We start from the raw sequence: 27,611 nt of genomic DNA on the forward strand, positions 1-27,611 counted from the left end.
AACTTCTTTCAAGAAAAATATCTAACACTTAAGCAAATACTCAACAACTGAAGAAAAAGACAACAGCAGACAGAGTCGAGAGCAATCATTGAGATTTTACTGTAATATGCAAGCAAATAAGTTAAAAATGAGGCTGGGTTCATGAACACAGACACTGGCCAAAGGTGAAACTCTCCCAATACTGTATATCCTGGCGTTGTATGAACTTAGATGTCATTAATCACTGTCCATATCCAAAAGCTATTCACAGTGGGGATTTCTCGCAGCCATTGCCTGAGGCGTCAAGGGAGCCTTTGATGTTCATATTTTGTTCATTAATGGTGTATTGGTTTTATAAAACTCCCAAAAAATAAAACCATGTCTATTCTTTTACTTAACCAAATTATGTCAAGAGTGACACATGTATTTGTATACATCTTGAATTAAACACAGCAACATTGCTAATTGTGCCACAAATGTGCTGACTAAGTCTACACAGCCTTTTCCAAGTCTATGCTGCACTTTTTCAGGGAAACATGACTGTGGCTCCTATCCAGAGTCCACGTATAGGTCACAGCTCTTGTCTAGGTTTCTTATGTAGTTCATGGAGCAGAATACACTACATGGAACAAAATACACAACAAGAGGCCAGCCTTTCAGTTTATACAAGTTTAAACATATTGTAGGGGCAACTGCTGCTTCAAGTTCTTTTTAAAAGCAGATAGCGATAGTAACATTTTTACAGTGTTATCAGGCTCATTCACACCTGTGGACCTGTGCAGACCACACTAAAACTTAGTTTTCCTGTATAAGATGCTTTTTTCTGGTCTTGAATGTATGCGAGGGAAGGTAAATTGGAGGTCACAGAGTCTGTCATTTAGTTTAAGTGCTCCAAGTGGCAGAAAATGCCTCAACTTAGAAAATAAACCAACATATCTGGACATTTTTTTCATCAACTCGTCAATGTGAACCCCCAGGAATTTGGTGGACTTCATTCTCAATTTCCTGACCATTTATTTTAATACGATGATGTTCAACATTATTTTGATTTCTACTGGAACAAAAAACAGTACAAAACAGTTTGTATTGCTTATATTTAATGGTAGCTTATTGCACTTAAACTACATATCCACCTTAACCAGTTCCTCATTTAGGTTATTTCATAGTGCACATAAATCTTTATTTTGACTGAAGTACAGTAAGTCTTGTATTTAGACTCGACTCTGCTTTGTATCTGTGTGTTCCCTGCCTCTTGAGCGCTCATCCTCTTCTCTGAGAAAATTGATATAATGCAGTGATTGGTCAGGAGATGTGAGGGGTCTGGAGGGGGAGTGAGGGCTTCAGAGAAGTAACCTGTTGCAGATTTAAACTCTGTCCTGCTCCTGATGTGTTTTCAGTCAGCGGACGAGAAGGTTCCTGTTTGGTACATCATGGATGAGTTTGGCTCCCAGGTGGAGCACTCTGACCAGCCGAGCTGTGGCATGGCTCCCTTTTTCTACCTACATGGCCAAATGGCCTACACTGTACTCTGGCCCCTGCAGGACCTGCAGGAAGGAGGTACATCCATACACACAAGATTAACACAGCCTCATAGCACATTCAATTCCTCCATTACACTGGGAGGCATGTTCTTTAATCACCATGAACGCACACAGTGTAGTTTAGTTTGTCCGACACACACTGTCCTGTGTGTGTGGGACAAATAGTCACTAGAGTAATTAACCTGCTACTTTAATAGTCCCCAACAAAAGCACCATTTCCTCCTGTTTTAGGAAATTACTGAGTCTTGTTAAAAATACTACATACAGTATGTGTGAGGTGTTCTTAAATATTCATGCCTCAGTAGGAACCAGTGGGCTCAGAGCTGAGCGGCTCAGGAGGTAATGAGACAACATTGCCACACAGCAGAATTGGACAACTCATTATTATGTCCACAGATGAAGTAACCCGTGATTATACGTATGGAGAGACAAACCCCCTGGTGAGGAGATGCCGCCTTTTACCGTGGATACCTGCTGATCTAGAAGGGGTCAGCAGTGCCACCAGTGAACCCCCAGACTCATACTATGAGGTGAGGACATACATACAGCACATCACCTGTGTGAAGGAATCAGGTCACTGGTCACTTATATATATTACACTGATAGAGCCAAGCTGGCCCAGTCCCCCATGATAGTTGCCATAGAAACCAAGGTTGTAGCAAGACCCTATGCTTGTAAAAGCCATGATAGAGGAGAACTCTACACAGAAAGGCCCCATTTCCTAATGCATGGATTTGCACAGGTTCAAACCCAGAACCTTCTGGCTGTGAGGTGCTAACCACTGCACTCCCGCCTCTTAATCTATCAGGGTGTCTCAAAATTGTAAAATTAGATTTTGTCAAACAGGCCAATTAATGCACATCAAGAAATTACTCAGCACTTGTAACTCATAGTCATCAACACCAAAGCAAAAAACAATCTTTCATCTATTATGCTGCACATGCATTTTAACCTCAGCTCAAAGTTCGTGCTCTAAGCAAAATTATGTTACATGGCCTTAGCAGCAAATAAGTATCTTTATGCAATTTTGGCAAAAATATACATGATTATAAAGGAGAAAAGGGGAAAAAATGTCAAATGTTTGAATAAGAGAGCTCCATTGAAAGGCTCCAGCTTGGCTTGTTGGGTAGCTGTCTGTTTTGGTGTTTTGTATCTTTGCCAGGGACTGAATTCTGTCTGTGCTAGTCAGAATACAATGAGTTAGATAAGTGAAGAGTTTTTTCCCTCACAGTGTTTACATACTATTTTCAAAATTGTCATAATGTGCAAAGGTCAAAAGGGTATTAAACTGTCAACTACAAACCCAGGTGTAAGTTCCCCCGGACGTGGTGGTCAAGAGTCTGCTACTGCTGCAGCCTGCACCAGGTGGAAGGTGCATCTGTCAGAGCAGTGTCTCAGGCAAGAGGGCCTGAGGATTTGAGAAGGGGTGAGCCTTGACCACACCAGCAGCTGGCCTCTCAACAAAAATACTATAAAACAAGAAACACTAAAGTACCAGTATAATAACTTGAGCTCATTCAACTTGAGTTTGAGCTTTTACTAGAAACTAAAGATAGAAAGACACGCAACTTTATGCAGAGAATGAAAGATGAGTACAGGAGAACTCAAAAACAGAGAGAAAAGAGCAAAAAGCAGAGAACAACGCTAGTCCGGCTTTTTATGACTGACCAGGTCTATGTGTGGATCATAGGAGGAGGAAATCGTATTTAGGGCCAATTTGTACTTTCTTTGAGGGCCGGGGGAAGGATTTATCTGAACTCCCTCTACTCTGAAGAGGATCATTACATGGGACATGTAAAGGGCATAGTGGCAATAAGCCTAGTGTAATAGATTAAGGAAGCATGCTGAGTGGAACAAGACTATTTATATATAAAATAATGTCTAATGTTAACAATAACTGCCTTGAATCACATCACTATATATTCCAATTTTTTTTCTTTGCTTTTTTCTTTTATAGCACCTGATCATAACAAACATTATCTAAAGGCACTTCAGAGTCAGGTCAACACCTCACAATATTATAGAGAGAAACCAACAGTTAGCAGCTTGTGACAGTGAAGAGGAAAAACTCCCATAACAGGAAGAAACCTCCAACAGAACTCTAAGTAGGGAGGGCAGTACACTTTAAACAGAGTAACTCAGTCACTTTGGCATTCCTGAGCCAATTTATGAGCAGTCTGTTCAAACTAGCAGAGGCCCACCAAGGGAGACTGAGAGGGAGGAGTGTGTGTCAGTGTGAAGTTCTTCATTCTGACAATTCACTATCTGGTTAATTTGGTTCCATGAGCATCTTCATCTTGTGCTTTCCTTCTCGGGAAATTTACACCAATGTTGGCGAAAGATTGTTAAAAAGGCCATTAATTTCATTATCAGATGAAAACATCACCTTGTGTGTCTGTGTTACTTTGACCTTATGCCCTCTAAAGACGCAGCTCCACTTAGTTCCTCTTTCTCTTTCTTGAGGTTCAAACTTCTGTGTTCAGGCAGGAAAACTCAGTTCAAGACTAGGTAGCTGTATTTTAAAATGTCAACTGTAATCTGATAATATGCAGTCTGCCAAGAAATATAAAAAAGTACAAATGAACCATCCATCCAGTTACTTGTATAAATGATTCTGTTCCAACATCCAAAAAAAAACAGAGGTGAATGGTCGACAGGGGCAAGCCTATGAAGACATGAGCCCCATGCTCCTGCACACAGGGTATCAGCATCACCTGAAACAAAGGGAACATTTCTTAAAACTTATTAAGATTCCTGTTATTCAACCTTGTGTACAGTATATAAATGATTTCTGTAGGAAGTCATGTGTGTGTGTGTTTAAGGTTAATCTTAATTGCTGAAGTATCTGAATCAGTGAATGAAACCTAATTGTGTTTCCCCAGACCATTGCACAGGAGAACAAGGAGCAGCTTCCTGTGGAGATCCAACCCTTCACTGTGCCCCAGGACAAAATCCTTAAGTAAGACTCTCACAGCTGCTGTGTAAAATACTGTGTGTGTGTGTGTGTGTTTGTGTTTGTGTTTGTGTGTGTTTGTGTGTGTTTGTGTGTGTGTGTGTGTGTGTGTAGTTCTAGGCTAGTGATCAGAGAAGTTGACCCTTGTTCTGGTGGGAACCACAAAGTTACACTGCTGTTTATAGATGTTCTATACTCAAATTTACACATGAATTGCTTGTAACCAGATTTTTTTTTTTTTTCAATTCGAGTAATTTTCCAAAAACTAATTTATTTATTTACACATTTATTCTCTCTAAAAACATGGCAGGTTTTGCATGGTGGAACTGCTGAAATTTTATTCAAATACCAGAACATGGTAATATGAACATGCACAAAGTATATATAGTATATTCAATTCAATTTTGGGGGGAAATAGTCAGTTTCTGTTACATGTCTTTTTCATAGCAGGGGCCTGGAAATAAGGAATACTTTGAAAACAGACTCCTAATGGAAAAGGGATCATCCAAAGAGAGATCTGTGTTTCATCACATGCTGTCCACTTCTCATTCAATGGCATCCTTGCAAAGGAATGTGCAGAGAGTTTTTCAGCTTCTATCCCCATGCATCAGAATGCTGAATTTACTTATTGTATAATGTGTTATAATGATAATAGCATTTATTATTTTAATTCTTTTTTTTTATTAGCCTACTGTTGTCGTTCACCACCTGAATGCAGTTCATATACCAAACTACTTCTAAGACAACATTAGAACTGCGGTGGTGCTATGGGACTGTTCAAGTTCATTGGATGGGACACAACGACTCGACCATGTTCCACTGATTCCCAAATTACTAGCAAAAAATAAACTGCTAACATTAGCTAAATAGCACATTGCTGCTGCTAAATAGTTGAAGCATAGACAGACCAGATCTACCTGCCAAATATTGTTAAATTCCTAAAGCACATCAATATCAATCTAAAAGGAAAATGGAAAGTATATTTATAATGTGTTTGGCCACATACCTGATGCCTGTCTCAAAGTAACTTGCGATTATTATTGATCAATAAGGGGACAACGCTCACATAAAGTAGCTAACCTGTTTAGTATTTGCTCTCCACCTATTTTCTTAAGCGAACCTATCAACGCCATGGGTGTCAGCCCCGCATGGAATTTCCCCAAACCAGGCATGCCAGGGTACAGTAGTGGTGCCACGTGTCCCCTATCCATCCTCAACCTGAGACCCACTACAGCTGCTACTCAAACACCATTGTTTTTAGGGCCCTTCAGACCATTTAAAAAAAAAAAAAAAAAACTTTATTCCCTCCAGGTTCCATTCTATAACAATCCTACTTCAGCAAAGGCTGGTTCACATACAAATCTAACCTCAGTTGTGAATATAGCTGTTACATTAGATATAAAAGGTTTTACATTCAGCATATTTATAATGTATAGTATATTTTAGTGAACATTTCCCCCCTTTGGGACCAACTAGTCACATATTCACACATTATCCAGTGAAGCCATTGCAAGGGTACAACAAATAGCAGTAATCAAGACAATGGTCCATACATAATGATAGGTTCAAACATAAGCATATACAGTGGGTACGGAAAGTATTCAGACCCCTTTAAATTTTTCAGTCTTTGTTTCATTGCAGCCATTTGCTAAAATCAAAAAAGTTCATTTTATTTCTTATTAATGTGCACTCAGCAACCCATCTTGAGAGAAAAAAAACAGAAATGTAGGAATCTTTGCAAATTTATTAAAAAAGAAAAACTGAAATATCACATGGTCATAAGTATTCAGACCCTTTGCTCAGTATTGAGTAGAAGCACCCTTTTGAGCTAGTACAGCCATGAGTCTTCTTGGGAATGATGCAACAAGTTTTTCACACCTGGATTTGGGGATCCTCTGCCATTCTTCCTTGCAGATGTCAGGTTGGATGGTGAACGTTGGTGGACAGCCATTTTCAGGTCTCTCCAGAGATGCTCAATTGGGTTTAGGTCAGGGCTCTGGCTGGGCCAGTCAAGAATGGTCACAGAATTGTTCCGAAGCCACTCCTTTGTTATTTTGGCTGTGTGCTTAGGGTCATTGTCTTGTTGGAGGTGAACCTTCGGCCCAGTCTGAGGTCCTGAGCACTCTGGAAGAGGTTTACTTCCAGGATATCTCTGTACTTGGCCGCATTCATCTTTCCTTCAATTGCAACCAGTCGTCCGTCCCTGCAGCTGAAAAACACCCCCATAGCATGATGCTGCAACCACCATGTTTCACTATTGGGATTGTATTGGGCAGGTGAGGAGCAGTGCCTTGTTTTCTCCACACATACTGCTTAGAATTAACGCCAAAAAGTTCAATCTTGGTCTCATCAGACCAGAGAATCTTATTTCTCATAGTCTGGGAGTCCTTCATGTGTTTTTTGGCAAACTCTATGCAGGCTTTCATATGTCTTGCAATGAGGAGAGGCTTCCTTCAGGCCACTCTGCCATAAAGCCCCGACTGGTGGAGGGCTGCAGTGATAGTTGACTTTGTGGAACTTTCTCCCATCTCCCTACTGCACCTCTGGAGCTCAGCCACAGTGATCTTTGGGTTCTTCTTTACCTCTCTCACCAAGGCTCTTCTCCCACGATTTCTCAGTTTGGCTGGACGGCCAGGTCTAGGAAGAGTTCTGGTCGTCCCAAACTTCTTCCATTTAAGGATTATGGAGGCCACTGTGCTCTTAGGAAGCTTGAGTGCTGCAGAAATTATTTTGTAACCTTGGCCAGATCTGTGCCTTGCCACAATTCTGTCTCTGAGCTCCTTGGGCAGTTCCTTCAACCTCATGAGTCTCATTTGCTCTGACATGCACTGTGAGCTCTAAGGTCTTATATAGACAGGTGTGTGCCTTTCCCAATCAAGTCCAATCAGTTTAATTAAACACAGCTGGACTCGAATGAAGGAGTAGAACCATCTCAAGGAGGATCAGAAGAAATGGACAGCATGTGAGTTAAATATGAGTGTCACAGCAAAGGGTCTGAATACTTATGAACATGTGATATTTCAGTTTTTCTTTTTTTAATAAATTTGCAAAAATTTCTACAATTCTGTTTTTTTTGTCAAGATGGGTTGCTGAGTGCACATTAATGAGAAATAAAATGAACTTTTTTGATTTTAGCAAATGGCTGCAATGAAACAAAGAGTGAAAAATTTAAAGGGGTCTTAATACTTTCCGTACCCACTGTAAAGGATTGCAAATGGATCGTGTATTATCATTCTTACTTGTAACAAAACCCAACACATTGTGACGTAGTTAAGGGTTATGCAGTAGGCCTTGTTTCTAGTTAAACACATTAAGCAAATTTGGATAATTGAAATTACCATTGAAATTGTTTACACTCCAGGATCTCACTCCGTACACATCACAGCAAACTATTATTCTGGATCCAAAGTGAATGAAATTTAATAGCCAGTGCAAATTCAAAACATGCATAGTATGTAGTGTCTATACTCTTAGTTCAAACAAAGTGCTCATCAAACATCGTGCTCTGTATGTGCTTTTCAAACGTAATACTCTTTATGTGCTCTTCAAACATAATACTCTTTGAGAGAGCACTAATCTGGGGCGTCGAGTAGCTCAGTTGGGTGAGCATCCGCCCCATATGCAGAGGCTAAGGTCCTCGCTTCGAGTCCCACATCGGACAGCCCTTTGCTGCATGTCATTCCCCCTCTCTCTGCCTCCCCATTTCCTGTCTCTCTACTGTACTGTCAATAAAGGCATAAAAGGCCCAAAAAATTTTTTTCAAAAAAGAGAGCACTAATCTGTTGTTATAGTGTGGTGTGTTGTTCACACACACAATTGTGAAAGTCTGTGAGATTATATAGTCCACAGTGACTGATGTATTGCATGATCCGAAGTTCACTGTGGCTGAATGTTGGGACGTATTCCGATTCCTCATAGGACTCAAGGACAATACAGACTCTCAGGCGGTGGACAAGAAAATTGTTGTTGAGAGCCATTTCTTTCACTTGGCATTGAAACTGGTTATAGCACTGGCACTTACTGATCTGGTACCGTTTGGTAGAATGCTGCTTCAGCACGTTGCTTTTCATACGGCGCAGTGCCTGAACTTCTTCTTGTGGGCAATCTTCTAACATTCGTCGGAACTCCTGTGGCGTCATGTCAACCACTTAGTTTGGGTCTCCAACTTCCTTGGGTGCAGAAACATTAGCAGTGTTATTTTCAGCAGTGTTATCTCAGCAGTGTTTTCTCCAACAGCGGTGCTGGTGGAAGGTTGTGGGGTGTTTCCTCTGGTGATTGGGGCTCTTGATCAGAATCAGTTTGTGCTGCCCATGGCCATAGAAGCATATACCTGGAATCCGGGGGTGGTTAGAGAGTAGGATTCCTCTTCTGGCTCCTTGGTAGGAAGTGGTGGTTCTGGCTGTTGGACTGGCATCTCACTTTGGAGCAACTGGTACAGTATTGAAAGCTTTGGTGGAGGTGGTGTCAATGGTGGAAAGGTTCCTGTGGCGGGTCCTCCTTGGACTAGAACTGTGTATCCTGAGGCAGTAGGTTGCTTTCCGAACTCCAAATCCTGGGCTTTCTGGTTGAATCTTTTTCTAACTGTTCAAGCAGAAGACTCTCATATGGGCCTCTGAAATATGACACAGATTGGTCTCCCTGTGCACATCTCTTGAGGTGTTAAGTGTGTTAGTCTGTTAGTCTGTGATTTAGTAGACATTAGTGCCAGTGGTAAAGCCTCCGTCCAGTATAACTTAACATCGCTGTCTGCCATTATTTTATTATATTAAATGCCAATAGCTCGTTCTACTGCTCCCTTTAACTGAGGATGGTACACACACCCAAACTTTTGCTTTGTCCCTAGCATCTTTAATGTTATCTTAATTGCTTGTGCTACAAAATGTGGTCCATTGTCTGAGCTGATAGTATCTGGCAAACCAAACCGTGGAAAAACCTCTCAGCACTTGGCCACTGATTTATAGTCTGGTCGCATTGTTGGTGTTGCTTCAATCCATCTAAATCTATCAAACATAACCAAAATGTATCTCATTCTTCATATTCATTGGATCATGTCCACATAATCTTTCATTAGGTGCCTAAAGGGACCATTTGGTGTCAGAATATGTGCAATTGGAGCTGAAAAAGCTTTCCTTTTGTTATATTGTGCACACACTTCATATTCATGCAATGTTCTATCAACTGTGGCTGCCAAAAATGGTGATCACAAACTGCTAGGAGGCGTTTAATAACGTCCCCCTTATGCAATGGTCAGAACCATGCACATTTCTTATGGCAAAATGCAACAATGAAACAGGCAACACAAAATGACCATGAGAGCTTCTCCACAAACCCTTTTGAGGAACATCTTGTGTGACCTTGATAGCCCCCTTTTTCAACAACACCAACTTCTCAAACAGATCAGCTCTCTCCTGTGCCTGTATTAGAAAAGGTAGAGTTGTTCACGAGGTTCACAATCTTCAGCTACCAACAATTGGCCCGTAATTGTGCCAACTGCTGCAAAAAGGTGGCACAACTGCTAAGTTGTTGCTAATTTGGTAAGTTATTGCCCTTGGCATTAAAGAAAACATTGCGTCAAACACAGCAGAGACAGCTTCCACGTGTGTTCAGGGGTGCCATGTGACACACACCAAATGCAGCAGTTAATGCTTTCATTTAAAATGGCGTAACCAGTATGGTTTCCTGGAGCATCCCTGAAACAGGAGCCATTCACAAACAATGTGAGATTCGCTGTGATTGGTTGATTATACAGATCATCACGTGCTTGCATGAAGGTGTCTGTTGTTTGGACACAGTCATGCGGTGTTCCATCCACAGGCAACACCGTCCCAGTTGCAGGATTCACTGTATTGCATCTTTGGATGGTGAGTTCAGGTGCTGAAAGTATAACTTCATAACCTGTTTTTCTAGCTTGAGTTAGAAGGAAATGTTGGCTTGTGAGCAATGCATATCATTGGTGAGATGTGTATAAGACAACCTTGTGTCCCATGGTCAACGCTGATGCCTTTTGAAAAGCAAAGGCTGCTGCTGCCAATCCCTGATAACAGGGTGTGCCATTCAATGTTATCCAATTTGGTGCTGTAGTAGGCTAATGGTTGTTTACCTATAGGTGTATTTTGCATCAATACTGCACTCTCATATCCAGATTTTTCTGCAACATATAAATAAAATGGCTTGGAATAGTCAGGGTTGTCCAGTGCTGGGGCAGATTGCAGGTCTCCTTTTAGTGCATGGAAGGCTCCCTCTGCCTCCTCTCTCCACTATAGTTTGGCTGAGTTGTTTGTTTGTCCTGCTGCCCGTATTAGGGCTTGCAGAGGCGTTTTTTTTTGTTTATAGCATAGTCACAAAGCCACGGACAACTGAATCCCCCCATCCCCAGAAAAGAAAACATTTGTCCCACTGTAGCTTTTAACTGTGATGGAGCAATTCAATTCTTATTTCCACACAGTGTTCTGCCCAGATATTCAACTTGTTTTTGACAAAATTTAAGTTTCTCTTTGCTGACTTTATGTCCTCCTTTGCTAGCGTTGTTAGCACTGCAATTGAGTCCTTTTCACACTGTTGTTTATTCGGATTACAAATTAACAAATCATCCACATATTGGATTACAGTACTTGGAATGTTTAAGTGTTGCAGATCTTGATCCAGCATTCTGTTAAAAATTGATGGGCTTTCTACATAGCCCTGTGCTAGGCGTGTGTATGTGTATTGCTGTCCTTGATAAGTGAATGCAAACTGGTGTTGTGAGTCTGGATGTAGTGGCACACTGAAAAAGGCTGAACATAAATCAGTGACTGTATACCAGTGTGGATCAGGTGGAATGTTTGAGAGCAGCGTATGGGGGTCTGGAACCACAATTGTCTCAGCATCAAAAATGGAATTGATAGCTCTAAGGTCATTCACTAATCGATAATCATTAGAGTGTGCTTTCTTAATTGGAAAAATGGGAGTATTGTAAGGGGCCTTTTTGTACCAAAACCAAAACCTCTGCCTCCGTCAAGCCTCCGCTGGTGGGGGAGTACTCCTGCCAGCCCACAGACCTGCCCCTGTACCTCCGTCTTAACAACCCTATCAGGAATTATACCCCTAAGCAGAAGAAACCTAACAGTTATGAGGCCTTCACCGAGCCTGAACACCTGGTCGGCCCGGGGAGAGGTCCCTACACAGATTCCCTACCCTACGGTGTATGTGTGTGCCCTAAGGTCGTCAGTGGTGTTGCTGTAGTGTGGTTGCGCTGGGCGGTTTCCTCTTCAAATAACCTCTTGTCCTTAAGCTTGTGAGTTCTCTCTCGGAATGAAGCTGATAATAATGGCTAATAAAGTTTTAAGTAATTTTTTTTTCCCCAGTTAGTTATTTTTGCGATGCCACAAGAAAATTAAAATAAAAAATTAAGAGATTGAACAGGCTCTGTTCAGCACCTACATGCTGTCATTTAACCTCAGTCAAGGCTGATGGCAAACAGAAAGGTGACCATTAAATTTTTTGTTACATTTGTCCTATTTGATTTTATTGAAAATTGTTAACTGGCTGACATCAATTACTCATGCAAGGAATAAATTAAGAACACTCCACAAACGAGGACACTCACATTCGCAAATAACCAACTCTCACCAGTTTTTAAAATTTGATCTAACTGACTGACATCAATTTCCCACGCAAGGAATGCTTCATTCAAAAATCAGTACCACATCCTCAGGACCAGCATAAATCAGGAACACTCCATGAACAAGGCACTCACTTTCGCAAACAATCAACTTTCACCAGTTTTAAAGTTTGAAAAAATTGCAGAGCCTGCTTAGACCACTACGCCACACGACACCCCAGAGTCAATTCTTGTCACTCCATTCACTGAAGGCCATCTTCAGATCCCTGTACTCCTATTCCCGCCCATTCCTGATACGCGCCACAATAGCTGTGTCATCCGAGTATTTCTGGATGTGGCAAGACTCACAGTTGTATTTAAAGTCTGCCGTATACAAGGTGAACAGGAACAGAGCCAGAACAGTCCCCTGTGGAGCCCCCAGCGCTGCTCATCACTGTCCATGAGACACAGTTACCCAGCCTGACGTACTGTTGTCGTCTTGTAAGGTAATCCACAATCCAAGATATGTAACAGGGATCCACCCCCATCCCTTCCAGCTTGTCTTTAAGAATGGGGGATTGGATGTGTCAAGGCCGGGTAGATGGACTCAGGAGCAGGGAAGGAGGCAGAGGCGGAGGTCAGGTAACAAGAGTGTTTATTGTGGGATGGTATGGCAGGGAGGCTGGTGCTGGCAGATTAAGGCAGATGGGCAGGCTGGCGGAGAATGAGCTCTGGCTGGAGATGCAGGCTGGAGTCAGGGCGGAGGGTGTAGCTGGAGTGCAGAAAAGAGAACAGGTTAAGTTTTGCAGGGCTAGGACTACAAGCTAGAGTACTGACAAAGATGAGAGCTGACGACGTCACTAAGAGGTAGCAGTGTCTATAATCCAGCGCTGACTGACTGTGGCCCAAGATCTTATGTAGTGTGGGTTGATGGCCAGATGAGCAACAGCTGAGAGGCCCCGACTCCAGCACAGCAGTCTCCCATCTGTAATCAGACTTGAACACACAACTAGGGAGCAGGGGCAGAGGACATGACAGGATGGTGTAAAATGCACTTGAGAAATCAAAGAACATAATCCTCATGTAACTATCTGGCTCATCCAAGTAAGAATGCTCTTGGGCAGGGGTCCACAGGCCTCTGTCTCTCCTGGCTGGCTTGCCAATTTATGTTGGAGAAAAAAGTCCACGTCCGGGCCAGAGTCCAATTCTAGACCTCTTCAGCAACACTTAACTTTCAACAAAGCTGCACTTTTGTTGGAGTCAAAAAAGATTTTAAAAAATAAGTCACCGGAGATGATCAGAGTCCAATGAAATTGAATTTATTCTTTCACAAGAAGAAAAGCGAGATCAGATCCAGGTCTGAACTGTGCCTGTGCACCATCATATATAGTTAGATTATTCCTCCTTAGGTGGCCTCTCTACCTATTTTCTAAAGCATCTTATCAACGCAGCCTCGCGTGAAATTTCCCCAAACCAGGCATGTCAGGGTATAGTAGTGGGGCCAGGTGTCCAGAAACCTCCTATCTATCCTCAACCTGGGCCTCGCTACGGCTGCTACTCAAACGCCATTGCTCCCAGACCCCTTCAGACCATTTTTTTTTTTTTACTTTATTCCCTCCAGGTTCGATTCTATAACAATACTACTTCAGCAAAGGCTGGTTCACATACAAATCTGACCTCAGTTGTGAATATAGCTGTTACATTGGATATATATGTTTAACATTCAGTATATTTATAATGCATAATGCATAGTATATTTTAGTGAAAATTTACTACAACACAGCTATAAGCTGTCATCAGCGTAAGAGACACTTGTAAATCAGACCATGTATTAATTAAGAAAAAAATAAATAAAAATTAAGAATATATCTATAAAAAGGAGACAGTTAAATACAATATGCATCTCAAGGATCTGAGTTTAACAAGGACAGATAGGTAAGAGCTACAGTATAGGTCCCCATTAATAAGTGATCATCACTAGACCTCCAAACAAACAATCAATGCAAGTCAGCGTCACATTTCCACCTGCATTCAGTGTATATATATATATGTGTGTGTGTGTGTGTGTATGTATGTATATATATATACATGCACACACACACACACACACACACACACGTGTGTTTATATGATAACGGTTATCTAAAATGAGTTATAAATGTAATGTAAGCATGGAAGAACATGTCAGAGTTAGCACTTGCTCTCCACATGACTGTTGTCTTATTGTTTCCAGGGTTTACTCTCAAATGTCACAGGTAACAAACAACCTGACACACCCACAGTTCCAGCTGACGGAGGAAGAGGAGGAGGCTGATATCATTTGGAGCTATGATCACATCAAAGACTACAGGTCAGAAACTCAGCCACACACACACATTTATACAGTCCACAGTGGCCGTCAACAGTTCTTGATGGAAGTGAAGACTGTATCTCCACGTAGGCAAATCATTTAATCAAGACAGATAATATAGATGCAGACATGATTTCAAAAATAAAAACTAAAACAGAGCAACAACAGCTAAATAATTATAATTAGAATCCAGGGCTAAGAGCAAAATAAGACACATAAGGCATCAATTCACCTTTGATTCTTGCCTTGGAGCAAACCAATGGGGTTTTAAAGCTCCAGTAGAGGTTGCCCTTGTCTTCTTATGTGCATGTGGTGTATTCCTTACTTTGCTGCTAAGCACTGAGGTGCTGATCCAGGATTTGAGGACAGAGGTTACCAGAGTTTGGAGAGTATGTCTCCTATACTTAACTTGGGACTCCAGGGGGGTATTTCATAAACGTCGCTAAGGAAATCTGCGCTTAACTGAAAAAGCCTGGTTAGAATTAACAACAACCCATCAGACTCAAGCCACCACATTAAGATGATTTAGCCGATCCTTGTCAACGTTAACTTAAACCAGGCTTGGACAAGCTGCATTATGCGCATACACTGACTATACAAGCAGTCAAGAACAGTCAATTGTGGAAAAGAAGATCATGTCACAGAAAGAACGGGAAATAAGAGCCAATGCCCTGCTGTTTAGGGCTACCAACCATCCTGTATAATATGTGAATAATGTAATGTCAAGCAAAACCCAACCAGTTATAGCTACAGGTGGAGTGGATAAGTTTATCAGTTAGCAGTAGTCTGACAAGCTCTGAGAAAATACACCTATGCTCACTTTCTTCAGGTAAAGTCAGTATGCAGCGCTCCAATAGCTCACCCAGCAGAGCGCATATCATCAGTGTTAACTCATAGCTGCAGTGGCAGGGGTTCAAGTCTGACCCGTGGCATCAGAATAAAGGCACTAAATGTTTAATTCTATATTGCAAACTGCAGGCTATTATTATTGTCTTTGTTAGCCCATTTTACACAATAACCAATGTAGGTAAGGAGGCAATAATCAGCAGATTGATCATGCTAATATTTCATCCATTCACTTAGATTTGGAGCTAAAGGTTAAGATAGTTATTTATTTTATAATTCATAAATACGATTGATAGCCTACATTATTATTATGACAATGCACAATTTAAAACCTCTACATAAATAACCAAATCAATCTATCCTGTATAATTCATAAGCAGGGGATCCTATAAGCCACAGTGATGGAAGGGAAATCTGAGTTATATTAGCGGGACTTAACAAAATAAGCCACGATTTTCCCTTATCTGCTTTGATGGAATAGGGCCCAGAGTTCCTTGGTCCTATAATACATTACATATAAACAATATAGGAAGATAAAAACAAAGTCAACGGTCTATGTATTAAATAGTGACTGAACAGGCTTATATATGCCTGCCTGCATTCTTATCAAAAAAGAGTTGATCACACTTGTAACCCTCAAAAATAGCTCTGTAAACCATTCTTTTGAAAACGAAAAGCAAGTTACAAATTTTAAAATGTTTAATATCATTGTTCCATAATTTAAGCCCAACAATAGAAATGCATCCTTTTAATTTCTTTTTTTAACTTTTTGTACTGTAAACTTACAAACAAGTTTCAGATCATATGTGATTTGAATATTATTTGCATCATTTTACATTATACTACATCCTTGGAGGTGTATAAAGGTAGATGTCCATGTGTTGTTTGATTATAAAGCAGGTCTAGGTTCTATATTAATACTATGAAAGTGTCAAAGCACTCAGTCCACAGAAAAATGCACATAGCCTGTATTCAGAAACTTAGCCTTAAAACCAGCCATCAGGACTTCTGGAACTTTTTGATGTCACAACAAATCAGTCATGCCCCAAGCCCTGCCAACCTGGACCCACCAGCCCAACCTTGCAGGATTTGGTTTCTCTGAGTGTTTGCCTGAAATCTGTGAAGCAAGAGGCAAGGGTTTTTGAAGCGGGCTGCCCTCAGAAGTGTCAGAGCCAAGACTTTCCCGCCGGCAACGGCACGTTCATTAATCTGCCACCTGTACCACTCACAGATCGCTGGACTATACTAGTAGACCGTAGACCTCAAGGAAAAATACGGGTAGTTTCTCTGTCCATGTCCGGTTGCTACCGTGGGCCACCGACCGAAACCAGACAGTGGTCTGCTATACATAGCAGAATTATTGTATCTAGCAATAAACTTATCAGATGTCTCAGCACAAATGGCCCGTCTTTTGACTAGTTTTCAGCCAGGTGAATTTTTGGTCATCAAAGCAATATTGAAAAAAATACAAGTGATCTGAAATCCCAACATCTAGTACACACTTTGGGGTTATATCAAGACCTTTAGAAATAACCAGGTCGAAAGTGTGGCCTTGATTATGTGTAGGCCCTGCAGAGTGCTGAATGAACTCAAAAGATGATAATACGTCAGTGAACTGGTTAGCAAAACGATCAGTGGCATTATCAATGTGAATGTTAAAATAACCAGAAATAAGAATTGAGTCATATTCAACAGTAATTTTAGATAAAAGCTCACCAAACTCAGGTCTAGACTGAGCCTTGCCATGGTGCATATCAGAGTGAAAACGCTATAAACAGGATAAAGTCAACTGCTTTGTTCCCTTTCTGTTATTGTGCACACCATCCACTCTGTACAGGCTTGAATTAGTCCAGAATTAGTCAAAGCTTGAGATAAAATCGAATCGTGCAGTAGAGCAGAGATTTTTTTAACCAGTCCTGGAGACTGAAGAGTTGGCTAAAGTGTTCAGAGTTTTTGAAGAGAGTGGAATGGGTCCAGACATTAGACAACGTTTTCCCAGACTCTCAATTGTGTAGCACAGAGACTCATGGTCTGCCTGTAATTTGCTGGAATTTCTGTCCATGACGTCATTTGTTCCCACATGTGTTAAAACAATGATGACAGTGGGATGTAGGTCAATGAGAGTCAGAATGAGTTCAATTAAATCTACTACCTTGCCAAAGGAGAGACAATAGTTGAGAGGGAGAGTCAAATACCTAACAACAGAGTCACCTACTATCAAAATCTCCAGGTTACTGCTTACTACATTGGTGGTGTAGACAGCGAGGTTTGGTAGAAGCTGACAGATAGCTGACAGAATTGGCTTTGCTATTTCCTTCGGCATGACCTCCACTCAGCAGCGGTGAGGGTGAGTTTGGTAGAGCCAGAGGAGCAAAGAAGTTGGACAACTCCAGGTCGGTGAAATCATCTTGGGAATCATAAAGGGGAAGGGAGTGGCTGTTCTTGCCTTTAACCACAAGGCCCAAGTGGAACAGCCAGGAGATGGGTCGACTGAGTGTTTTACGCTCACTAGTAGACTGGTGGACTCAGGCTCAGGACACTCTAACGAGGATGGCCGGGAGCCGAGGTCAGCCTGACGCTGGAGAAGAACCGAGATGGGCTCCGCAATGGAGGCTAACTCACACCTGATCTCAGAGATAAGTGAGGATGTAACCGTAGTTCAGATAGAGGCTTCAGTTTCAGCTTTTAACGACATAAAAGCTGAAAAAGCCATTCTGGAGGCTGTTAGGCTTGTTTTACAAAGTCCATAAATGTTTGCGAGGAGGATTCAGGCCCGGCCTATCCAACAACGAGACAGAGTAAGCACTAGCACAACCACAAAAGTGAGTGATCAGCGAATCAGCAAATGCATGTTTCTGACCAAAATGTCAGAAACAGACTCCATGAGGGTGGTATGAGGGCCCGACGTCCTCTAGTGGGACCTGTGCTCACAGCTCGGGACCTGTGCTCACAGCTCAGCACCATGCAGCTCGATTGGCATTCTCCATCGAACTCCAGTCTTACACTGTTGGCCATTCTTTTCTTTATGCAGAGTGTGGTTGATGATGGGGTGTAATGTCCCTCATATTTTTCTTCATCATCCTGGGACATGCTTCCCTCAGAGTGTACACTTGACTCTTCGTCTGTGTTTTCTGTCCTCGCCCTTTCTTGTTCTTCTCTGCTGTCATTCTGATGTGTCTTTGTTTTCCCCTTATCATTTGCTTGTTTGTTCCATGTCACTATTTGATGTTCTTCATTTTCATCCATTATTTTTGCCTGTGGGAATTGACCTACTCCTGTAAACTTTGTGATTTGCCACACGTTCTGATTGATTAGATGTTCGTCTTGCCAATGCTCTAAGCCCTCCTCGTCTTTATAGGTTCATTGCTACCGAAAATGCATTCGCACTCCCTGTGTCTTTACATCTCCTTCATTCTCATAATGTTCTGAAAAAGACACTTCATCTAATTTCTTAATTGTGAACATTACTGATACATTGAGTTTATAGGTTCATCATTTAGTATGATTATAATGCAGAGTATATATTAATAATAATGAGTTACACATTTAATAATGCTGAGTTTAATATTCAATGAAGGTTTACTACAACAGTTGTTAATACCTTTAAATATACTTTTCCCCTGTTGATACTGCCTTGTGCAGTGTGGTATGACAAAGGTCAAAAGTCACCATCCATATACATCCCTGTAAAGGAGACCATGACTTTATTCAGTCATCATTCATTTTTCTGATTTTGATTGAAGAGCCGTTTCTGTGACAGGAGACTGAGTGAGGAGCGACCTCATGTGATGCTGAACCAGTTTCCCTTTGAGAGCATTGTCACTGTGAAGGACTGCCTGGCTGCTGTGGCCCGCAGACTGAAGGGTGGCCCACCACCTGATTGGCTACCAGAGACCTTCAACCTCCAGACAGAGCTGCCACAGTTCATCAAGCACTACCAACAGAGGCAACAACGGTTGGACTTTAATGTTGTTTCACTATCTGAATAAGATGGTGTGCAGTTCTATGATATAACCGATAGGCACTAAGCAAGCTACATGTCAGACTGGTGCGCGTGTGTGCGTGTGCGTGTGCGTGTGCGTGTGTGTGTGTGTGTGTGTGTGTGTGTGTGTGTGTGTGTGTGTTTCAGTGGAGAAGATAACCACTGGATCTGTAAGCCCTGGAACTTGGCCCGTGGACTGGACACACACATCACCAACAACCTTGACTACATAATCAGGCAGAGAGAGAGTACACCAAAGGTACTGTAATAGAAAAATCATATTCTGTACTTTGTATAACCTGGTTTTGTACTTTGTTGATCTGGCTTTGTATAACCTTGGACATGAATCTGTCTTCACGTGTACACTCCTTATCTGGTACTGTATGGTACAATCTAAGGGGTCCTTGTCCTTGAACACATAGCTGCTTCTTTTTGACAGTTAGACAGTTTTGATGGCACCCAGAATTGTTCACACAAACATCCTGACCATGCCTCCATGCCTCCTTCTTTTCTTTCCTCCATAAAGATATATATATATATATATATATATATATATATATTATTGGGAATATGTGCTGTATATTCCCAATAAATGTATACACTTCACTTCTCTGCAACACCTTGAGGGAACTCAAAGATGAACTGATTGGATTTTGGTGGTCAAAGGTCAAGGTCACAGTGACCTCACAAATCTTTTTGGCCATAACTCAAAAATTCATACCCTAATAATTACACAATTCAAATGTCTATAAAGTACAAAATTAAGTGATAATATTTTATATCCAGAAGGTCAAAGGTCAACTTCACTGTGACATCATAATGTTCTGTAAAAGCACTTCTTGCCATTATTCAACACTGTAACTTAGAAGGGAGAGATTGTGACCATATTCCCTGATACCTAGCTGGTTGGAGGAGGAAACAACCAGGAGGAGGAGATTCAAGTTTTATCTTTGCACTTATGTCCATACTGTGATCCTACCTTGTATATTTCTTTACTCTTTGTCTCTTTCTTCAGTTACTCTGTATTTCTTATTATTACTCTTGTATAGTAGTTTCGTATTTGTACTTATTTACTTCCTAACTGAGTGTTGTAAAATTCCACCACAGCGCTCTTGAATGTGTAGTTTTTTTGCTGTGGTTCAGTGTGTGTGATGCTGGCCACTTCAGAGTGGCTCATTCATGGATGCATGTCTTTGCTGTTTGACTCTACTTCTTTTTATGAATTTACATATCTATCATTGTGGTTACTATTGCTACATATTTTCATAAAAAGATTCAATGTTGTATTAGGTCAGTGAGTCTTTTCCTTTTCTTTACAAGGTTTCACTATGTTTTTGCTTATAACTTTGTCTTTGTTTGTGTCTTAATGTGTTTCGTTGTATGTCTGTGTATGTCTGTGTGTGTGTCCCTGTCTTTGTGTGTCCTGTGTATGTCTTTATGTGTGTCTTTGTTTCCCAGGTTGTGTGTAAGTACCTGGAGGATCCGGTGTTGTTCAGCAGAGAGGAGGTGGGGATGGTGAAGTTTGACATTCGCTACATGCTGATGTTGCGTTCTGTGCAGCCTCTGTGTCTTTATGCCTACAATGTCTTCTGGCTGCGCTTTGCTAACAGGTACAACACACATACAGATACATACACGTATGTTTACATATTAACAGTACCAGTTCTAAAGCACTCCTTGTTAGTTGTGGGTGTTAAACCAGTTGGTTACTGGTTGTTTTAGTTCCACCTTGACTCACGGAATCAACAAAGTACTGATAAAGATTCATCTTCATATACACCAAGGAGCCACAACATTAAAACCAGTCACCTGTTTTAATGTTGTGCCTGATTGGTACACAATTATTGGCATGTAGACTTATAAAAATGCTGAGCTTATATCATCAGCCACAACAGCCAGCCAGTTAGCTGGTTTAATGTTGTGGCTGATCGGTGTATAGTATAGTTCCACTTTGGAATAGACACATGACAGATAAGGATGTAGGTCTATTTGCCCCATATCTTCAGTGGTTGCTGGCTTAGTCATTTTTGTGACCTGTAATCTACCAAGAAGTGGTCAGAGGCTGCTATACGGCCCCCTATCAGTTCAAGTTCCATAAGTATAATTTTTTTAGACATCATAAAAAGAACTTCTTAAATATCGTTGATCCAAGCCACGATCGATGTCCTGGATCTGAGGTTTTAGAAACCAGCAGCCACACTGTGAGGCAGTAACACTCACTGTAAAAAAAATAGGAAGAAGAAAGTTAATTATGATTTTGAAGTCATGATGTTACTAGAAGAGGGTCCTAAGGATTTATCCCCTGGGAGCCATGTATTTCAGCACCAGATTTTATGGCAATCCATCAACTAGTTGGCAAGATATTTGAGTCTGGACCAAAGCAATTGACTGACCAACCGACCAACAAGCATTCGTAGAACCATGCCGCTTGTGTGGCTATAAAGATGTTTTTGATGTCATGCATGCAGCATGATATGTGGCAGTAATGATATAGATTATCTGTATTCAGAGTATGTACCTTTTTCTCCTGTTCGGGCCTGATCTTGGTTTTTTCTATCTAGACCTTTCTCCCTGGAGCGTCTCGATGATTACCAAAAGCACTTCACTGTCATGAACTATGCAGAGGGTGTAGAGTTGAAGCAGGTATGTGACAACAAGTTACAAACAACAAAGATTAAGTTAGTATTTATTAAGGTGTTAACTAAGTCTCTGTTCCTCTGTTTCTAGGTTCACTATGATGAGTTCATCCCTATGTTTCAGAAGCAGTACCCACAGCATCCATGGAAGGAAGTGGAGGTAAGTGTCAATGTTTAGCCCTTCTTCATCTGCAGGAAGTTTTCCAGGGAGAATTGAAAACTTAATCCACATTTAAACTGTAGGACCATACAGTAGGTTCAATATTAGCTGCCTTTTAACTCAGCTTATTAAAAACAGAGCTCTAACTAGCTCTTGGAATACCAAATCATTAACTTCTCTATAAAGTTTAAAGTTAGGGTCATAATCCTCCTGTTGGTTCTCAGGATGAGCAAAATCTGGTGTAAATCGCTCAGTGTGGTGTTTCTGGTGTTCCCTTTTCTTCTCCCATCCTTTCCCATCTCTCACTTTTTTGCCTTGCTTCCTATAGGAAAAGTTGTTCAAAGCATTCAAGGAGCTCTTCCAGGCAGCCTCATCTCGACCTGCTCCATATGGTATCTGTGCCTATCCATCGTCCCGGGCTATATACGCTGTAGACCTCATGCTGAAGTGGAGCACTGGGGAAAATGGTGAGCATATATGTTCTAAACTTAATACATCAGCAGGGTGAAGAAAGATCCATGAATGCTTTACCTAAATCTGGACATGATCTCTTACCTAAGTCACACTGAGAATCTACCTTGCCGTTTGTCTTAATAAGGACGATTCTTCTGTCCCTGGGACTGTAAGGCAGGTGGGACTGGAGCACCTTCACACTCCCTAGGGTAGAGATAAACAGTGAACTATGGTGACCTGTGACTGACCTTGGACCTTTAAAGGCCAGCAGATACAGGAGTCATGCATTACTTTTTTACTGAAGCTGCTTCATACTCCAGATCTTGGACTACATCAAGCATTTCAACTACTGCAAAACTAGCGCTAGTCCAGCAAAATTAGCTCTGATCTGGAAGGTGTGCTTCAACCACCCTTGTTTGTTCAACCATCCAGTCCGTTCAGTATCAGAGACCTGACATGTGACTGTAATTGGGTCTGTTCGGGTTTTGGATCAAGTGTAATTGTCCTGGGGTCTAGTAAAGATCTCTTTTAGTGGTGTAAATACCTTCAAATTTGAGTTCTCTGCTGATGCTTTGAGGGGAATTCATATTACTTTTTGTGACCTGGGGCAAGAACATGCCATTGCCATAAAAAAAACACCTGAGTTTACTATGGTGAATGTTGAGGATCATCAATCAACCCACTGATCCCAGGGCCATCCTTCTCAAACTCTGACACTTTGAGTCTGTTCTCATACTCGTCTCTTTGGCGTTTGATCTTTTGTATTTTAGTCCTTCAGGTGCTGCGCCATTCTTAATTAACATTAACCCACAGCCTAAAGCACTCAAGCCTCTAAAATGAGCGTGATTGTCAGTGATAAAGAGTTAGAAAAAATTGTACCTGCCCTTCAGCCAGTCAAGGCTCATGATCTGCTGCTGTAAGAAAGAAAGTTTCACATTGTAAAACCATCCATCAAGCTCTAACGCCTTTTCTAGGCCTTCATTGATTATGACAAGTGAAGCAACAGATATAACAATAGAAATAAAACACAAATCAGACATTACGAATCCGAAATCTAACAGCGAGCCAATGAAGGGAGGCAAGTAGTTATGTGATTGAACTGGTTAGTTCCAGTAATCAGAAAAGCATCAGCATTTTGTGTGAGCTGAAGGCGGTGGATGGAGGCCTGGCTGATACCTGAATAAGGTGCGTTGCAATAATCAAGCCAAGTTGGCATCAAATATTATGCCTAGATTCCTAGTAGCTGGCTTAATATAATTAGAGAGGTCACCAAGATTTGTGCTGAGAGAGCTGATGGAAGAGGAAGCATGTAAATTGAAAACGTGTCAAATGCAGCACTTAAATCTAAAAGAACTAAAATCAAGTAAAAACCATTGTCAGCAGCCCACAATAAGTAATTTGTAACCTTAACAAGGGCTGTCTCTACTATGGTGCGCTCTAAAACCAGATTGGAAACTATTAAAAAGATTATTAAAGAATGTCAATTGAGATGAGACTACTTTCTTAAGAACCTTGGAAAAAAAGAATTTGGAGATGGGTCTGTAATTGTTTAAGGACAAAGGTTCTAGATTAGGCTTTTTTAGGAGAGGGTGAATGACAGCATGTTAAAAACAGTCTGGGACAAATAAGTGTTAAAAATTGCTAAAATAACATGGCTAACAGTGGGAAATACATCCTATACAGTTTGGTGGGTATTGTGTCTAAACGTATTGTCCTCTGAGCGCTGTGTTTTGAGTTATTATTATAAAGACTATTTCTGATATAATATGACATCACAGTTGTCTAATTACAGCCTGAGTTGTCTCATTAAGCTTCAAAGGCCCATGTTGGTAGCAGTAAATGTCTATTACACCATCATTTGCAGAATAGAGTCTGTAGCATATTTTGGATCTGATACGACTCTGTATTTGATTTAATGTCTAATGGTATATTAGGGTCCCCTATGTTCTTTCTAATTATTGTATAAGTTGGTGTAATAGTGTCTGAGTATTGTTTATTTTGGATCTAATACATCATTATATGCTGTTTCTAATTACAGCATAATTTAGGTGTGTACTGTTTAATTAGATTATGACTGTTTTGTTTACTGTCTAATAAAGAACATATTATTTCTACTCTGTCTAATTTGTTCACTGTCTATAGTATTTTTATACACACACAAACACACACACACACACACACACACACACACACACACACACACACACACACAGTACTGTCACCTGTGGAAGTCTATAGCACAGTAACACCTGTTATAACTCTTGTGTACTGGTATAATCAACCGGACCATTTCTAATCAGTGTGTGTTCTGACTCCCGGTCAGGTGAGCGCGTCATGCAGCCTCAGATCTTGGAGGTCAACTTCAGCCCAGACTGCACTCGGGCCTGCCTGTACCACCCATCCTTCTACAACCACATGTTCCAGACGCTGTTCCTGGATCAGCCTGAGCAGTGCCCAGTCACACAGATCATATAATCAACTCAAGATCAGCACCAAGATCTGTGTGTTTGTAGTTCTGTATTTTATACATAGAGACATACACTTATTCATCTTCTCTGTAACTGCTTCATGTCATTTTCTCATTTTACCATCTACTTTCAAATTGAGTGTAGCTTGTGAAACATGTTTGCCTCTAACTCAGTTCTGGTAATTAAAACCAAAACACTTCTGTACAAATGAGAAGCAATAAAAACACTGTTGAATAAACTAGGCTTTTATCTAACAACTCGTTATTGTTTCAGATACCTTTTCCATTTAGGCAAATCATCTTTGGTGTTTTAAAACTGCAAAGCAAAAGTACACAAATACTAAACTCACTACAAAACTCACCTTCCTGTCCGTTCTCTCTCTTGCTCCTTACTGCTTCATGTTAGTTGTCTACGTGTTGTGTTGAGTCTAGGACTGAGTGGATCACTCGTCCTCCTGGTACTGCGAGGAGAGGAGGGCATGGTGTGACCTGCTGTTTGCAGGAGTCCAAAGAGAAAATTGAGCTTTTGATTGAGGAGCATTCAGACAGAAACAGAACAACATGAGCTAGGTTGGATAAAGGGAAGTCAAACAAGCAGCTGTAAAGGAACATGTAATGTACAGAGATTAGGATATTGTTTTTTTTCTGTAATGCTTGATGTATGCAGTTGGGTTTAGCCATTCATGGCTCTAGAGATGGCATTGTCAGCCTGTCTGCTACTTTAGTCCAAACTTAAATGTACTGAAGAAAGTCAGATAAATAGTTTGTCTATTCATGTCCCGGCACTGACATTGGTGATCCCTGACTTTTCATCAGCACTTAAGTTTAGAGGTATTGACATTTATGGTTCCGCCAGAAATATCTCAACATATTAAACTAAGCGGTAGTCCAGCATTGTGAGCATGTTGTCACGGCTATATTATCATTTAGCTCAAAGCACTTGCTCAAAGCAGACTCGCTGTTTTGTTTTCGAACAAAGAGCTTCTCCCATCTGGATTTTGGCCTTTAGACAGTGAGAAATGTCTGTTCAGAGAGATCACAGTGTATAAATCAAAGAAACTGAAATCAGCCTTAACCAGTCTCATGTGCCGACAGCTGCAAACTCTTTTCAGCGCTTAGTTTAGTCCATTAGTGGTGGGAACTCAGGCTGTTAAGTGTGAATCTGATCATCTGGCTCAGCTCAGCCAAACAGCTCTTCCTTTAGTTCCACTTTTGGCTTCTATAATTCAGCCAAATTTAGCAATGTTTTGACCTTTTGATTTCTGTAATGTAATTATACTAAATGTTATCATTTCCAGAATACCACAATATTCCATCATGTTTGGTATAAAAACAGAATAGGATGTGTCTCATCCTATTATTCTGTCTTGTTTTAATTAAGAAGAACTCCGCTCTCAGAAGAGAGAACAATTATGTCACAAGCCTTTTTGGCTTGTGATGTATCTGTTCTCCCTGTCTGCATGTGGATGGCCACAATGCATGGAAAAAGCTACATTTCAAAAAATATGTATACGACTGGGCCTCAGACCACTCAAATAAAGTTATATCTCACAAAATGTTCTTTCTATCATTATTATCATCACTCCCATGTCATGACATCTAAATACAAGCACTTGTAACCATTTCAAATTAAAAGCCCTCTAGCATTTCAGAGGACACAAACCCTTTATTTCTTAATAGGTCTTTTATTGCTGTGGTGCAGTAAGTGCATTGTCTTATTTCCTGTTCCTGGTGTTTCTCTTGTTTGTTTGTTTTGATGGAACTTCTTTTAACAGCTGTTCTTCTTTTTTTGTTAACACATATATTTCTCATGTTCTTGATTTTGATTCATTTAAATGTGTGTTAGATCTGGCATTGGTTACCCAGTTCAATTTCTGGCTGTATGCTCTCAGACTGGGGGAGTATTGGATATTTTTATTTACATCTTCCCAATCTTTTTGGCTTTCCTTTTTATGTTAGAGGAGATGTAACTGAGCTTGGGCCTGTACCTGCTAGATCTAGGCTATACCAGTACTGTGGTGGTTTTACACTCTGTAAAACAAATGTCTCTGCACGTTTAACCATGCGCTGTGCAACTAACCCACCATCACAGAGTACTACTGCTATGTCTAATTCTACCAGTAAGTCTCTTCCAAATAGGTTCACTGGACAGATGTGAGACAGGACTAATTTATACTGTGTTGGCTTATATGTTTCCGGGTCTGTCACCCGTGTTGTTTGTGATAAAACTTCTTTATGAACTTTTCCATTTGCTGATTTTACATAGATGACATCAGAGGATCTCATTATGTCTGGTACATCATCAGGATGTACTACAGATCGTGAAGCTCCGGTGTCACATAGAAAAGTTACTTCACTTTCTCCAATTATTAGAGTAACTTCTGGTTTTATTTCCTGATTTAACATTAAATCAATATGTTGTAAGTTCAGTATTTCACTGTCTTCTCCTGCACTCTCTGTTTCTGTGTAAGTTGCAAGTTTTGTCTGACCTTCCTCTAGTCATGCTGTCCAGTCGTCACCCCCCCCCTCCTCGGGGTCGGTCTTTTCTTTCTTTGCAGCTACGTGCCCAGTGGCCCTGCCTACCACAGACGTAACAGGCGTCCCCGTCACCCTGTGGCCGTCCACGCCCTCCTCCCCAGCTCCGCCCCCTTCCTCGTTCTGTCCA

General features: G+C 41.0%; 1 protein-coding gene across 3 annotated transcripts in view; it reads left to right on the forward strand.

Moving 5' to 3' along the window:
* ttll12 (tubulin tyrosine ligase-like family, member 12) overlaps positions 1-25,185 on the forward strand; it is a 28,836-nt gene extending 3,651 nt beyond the window's left edge. For 2 of the 3 annotated variants that reach the window (XM_023418750.2, XM_087177227.1), the window contains 11 exons: positions 1,377-1,536; positions 1,917-2,050; positions 4,403-4,479; positions 14,286-14,402; positions 19,009-19,203; positions 19,378-19,489; positions 20,689-20,840; positions 21,792-21,873; positions 21,958-22,026; positions 22,355-22,493; positions 24,803-25,185. In XM_023418750.2, coding sequence (XP_023274518.1) covers positions 1,377-1,536; positions 1,917-2,050; positions 4,403-4,479; positions 14,286-14,402; positions 19,009-19,203; positions 19,378-19,489; positions 20,689-20,840; positions 21,792-21,873; positions 21,958-22,026; positions 22,355-22,493; positions 24,803-24,954 — 1,389 coding nt within the window. In that variant the 3' untranslated portion in view covers positions 24,955-25,185. The remainder of the gene's footprint in view (positions 1-1,376; positions 1,537-1,916; positions 2,051-4,402; positions 4,480-14,285; positions 14,403-19,008; positions 19,204-19,377; positions 19,490-20,688; positions 20,841-21,791; positions 21,874-21,957; positions 22,027-22,354; positions 22,494-24,802) is intronic. The other variant, XM_023418751.2, reaches the window with a different exon arrangement.
* The last annotated feature ends 2,426 nt before the right edge of the window (positions 25,186-27,611 follow it).

The sequence above is a fragment of the Seriola lalandi genome, unplaced genomic scaffold (assembly GCF_002814215.2).
Source record: "Seriola lalandi dorsalis isolate HSWRI2012SDOR001 ecotype SW California unplaced genomic scaffold, Sedor1 jcf7180002054584, whole genome shotgun sequence".
Classification (NCBI taxonomy): Eukaryota; Metazoa; Chordata; class Actinopteri; order Carangiformes; family Carangidae; genus Seriola; species Seriola lalandi.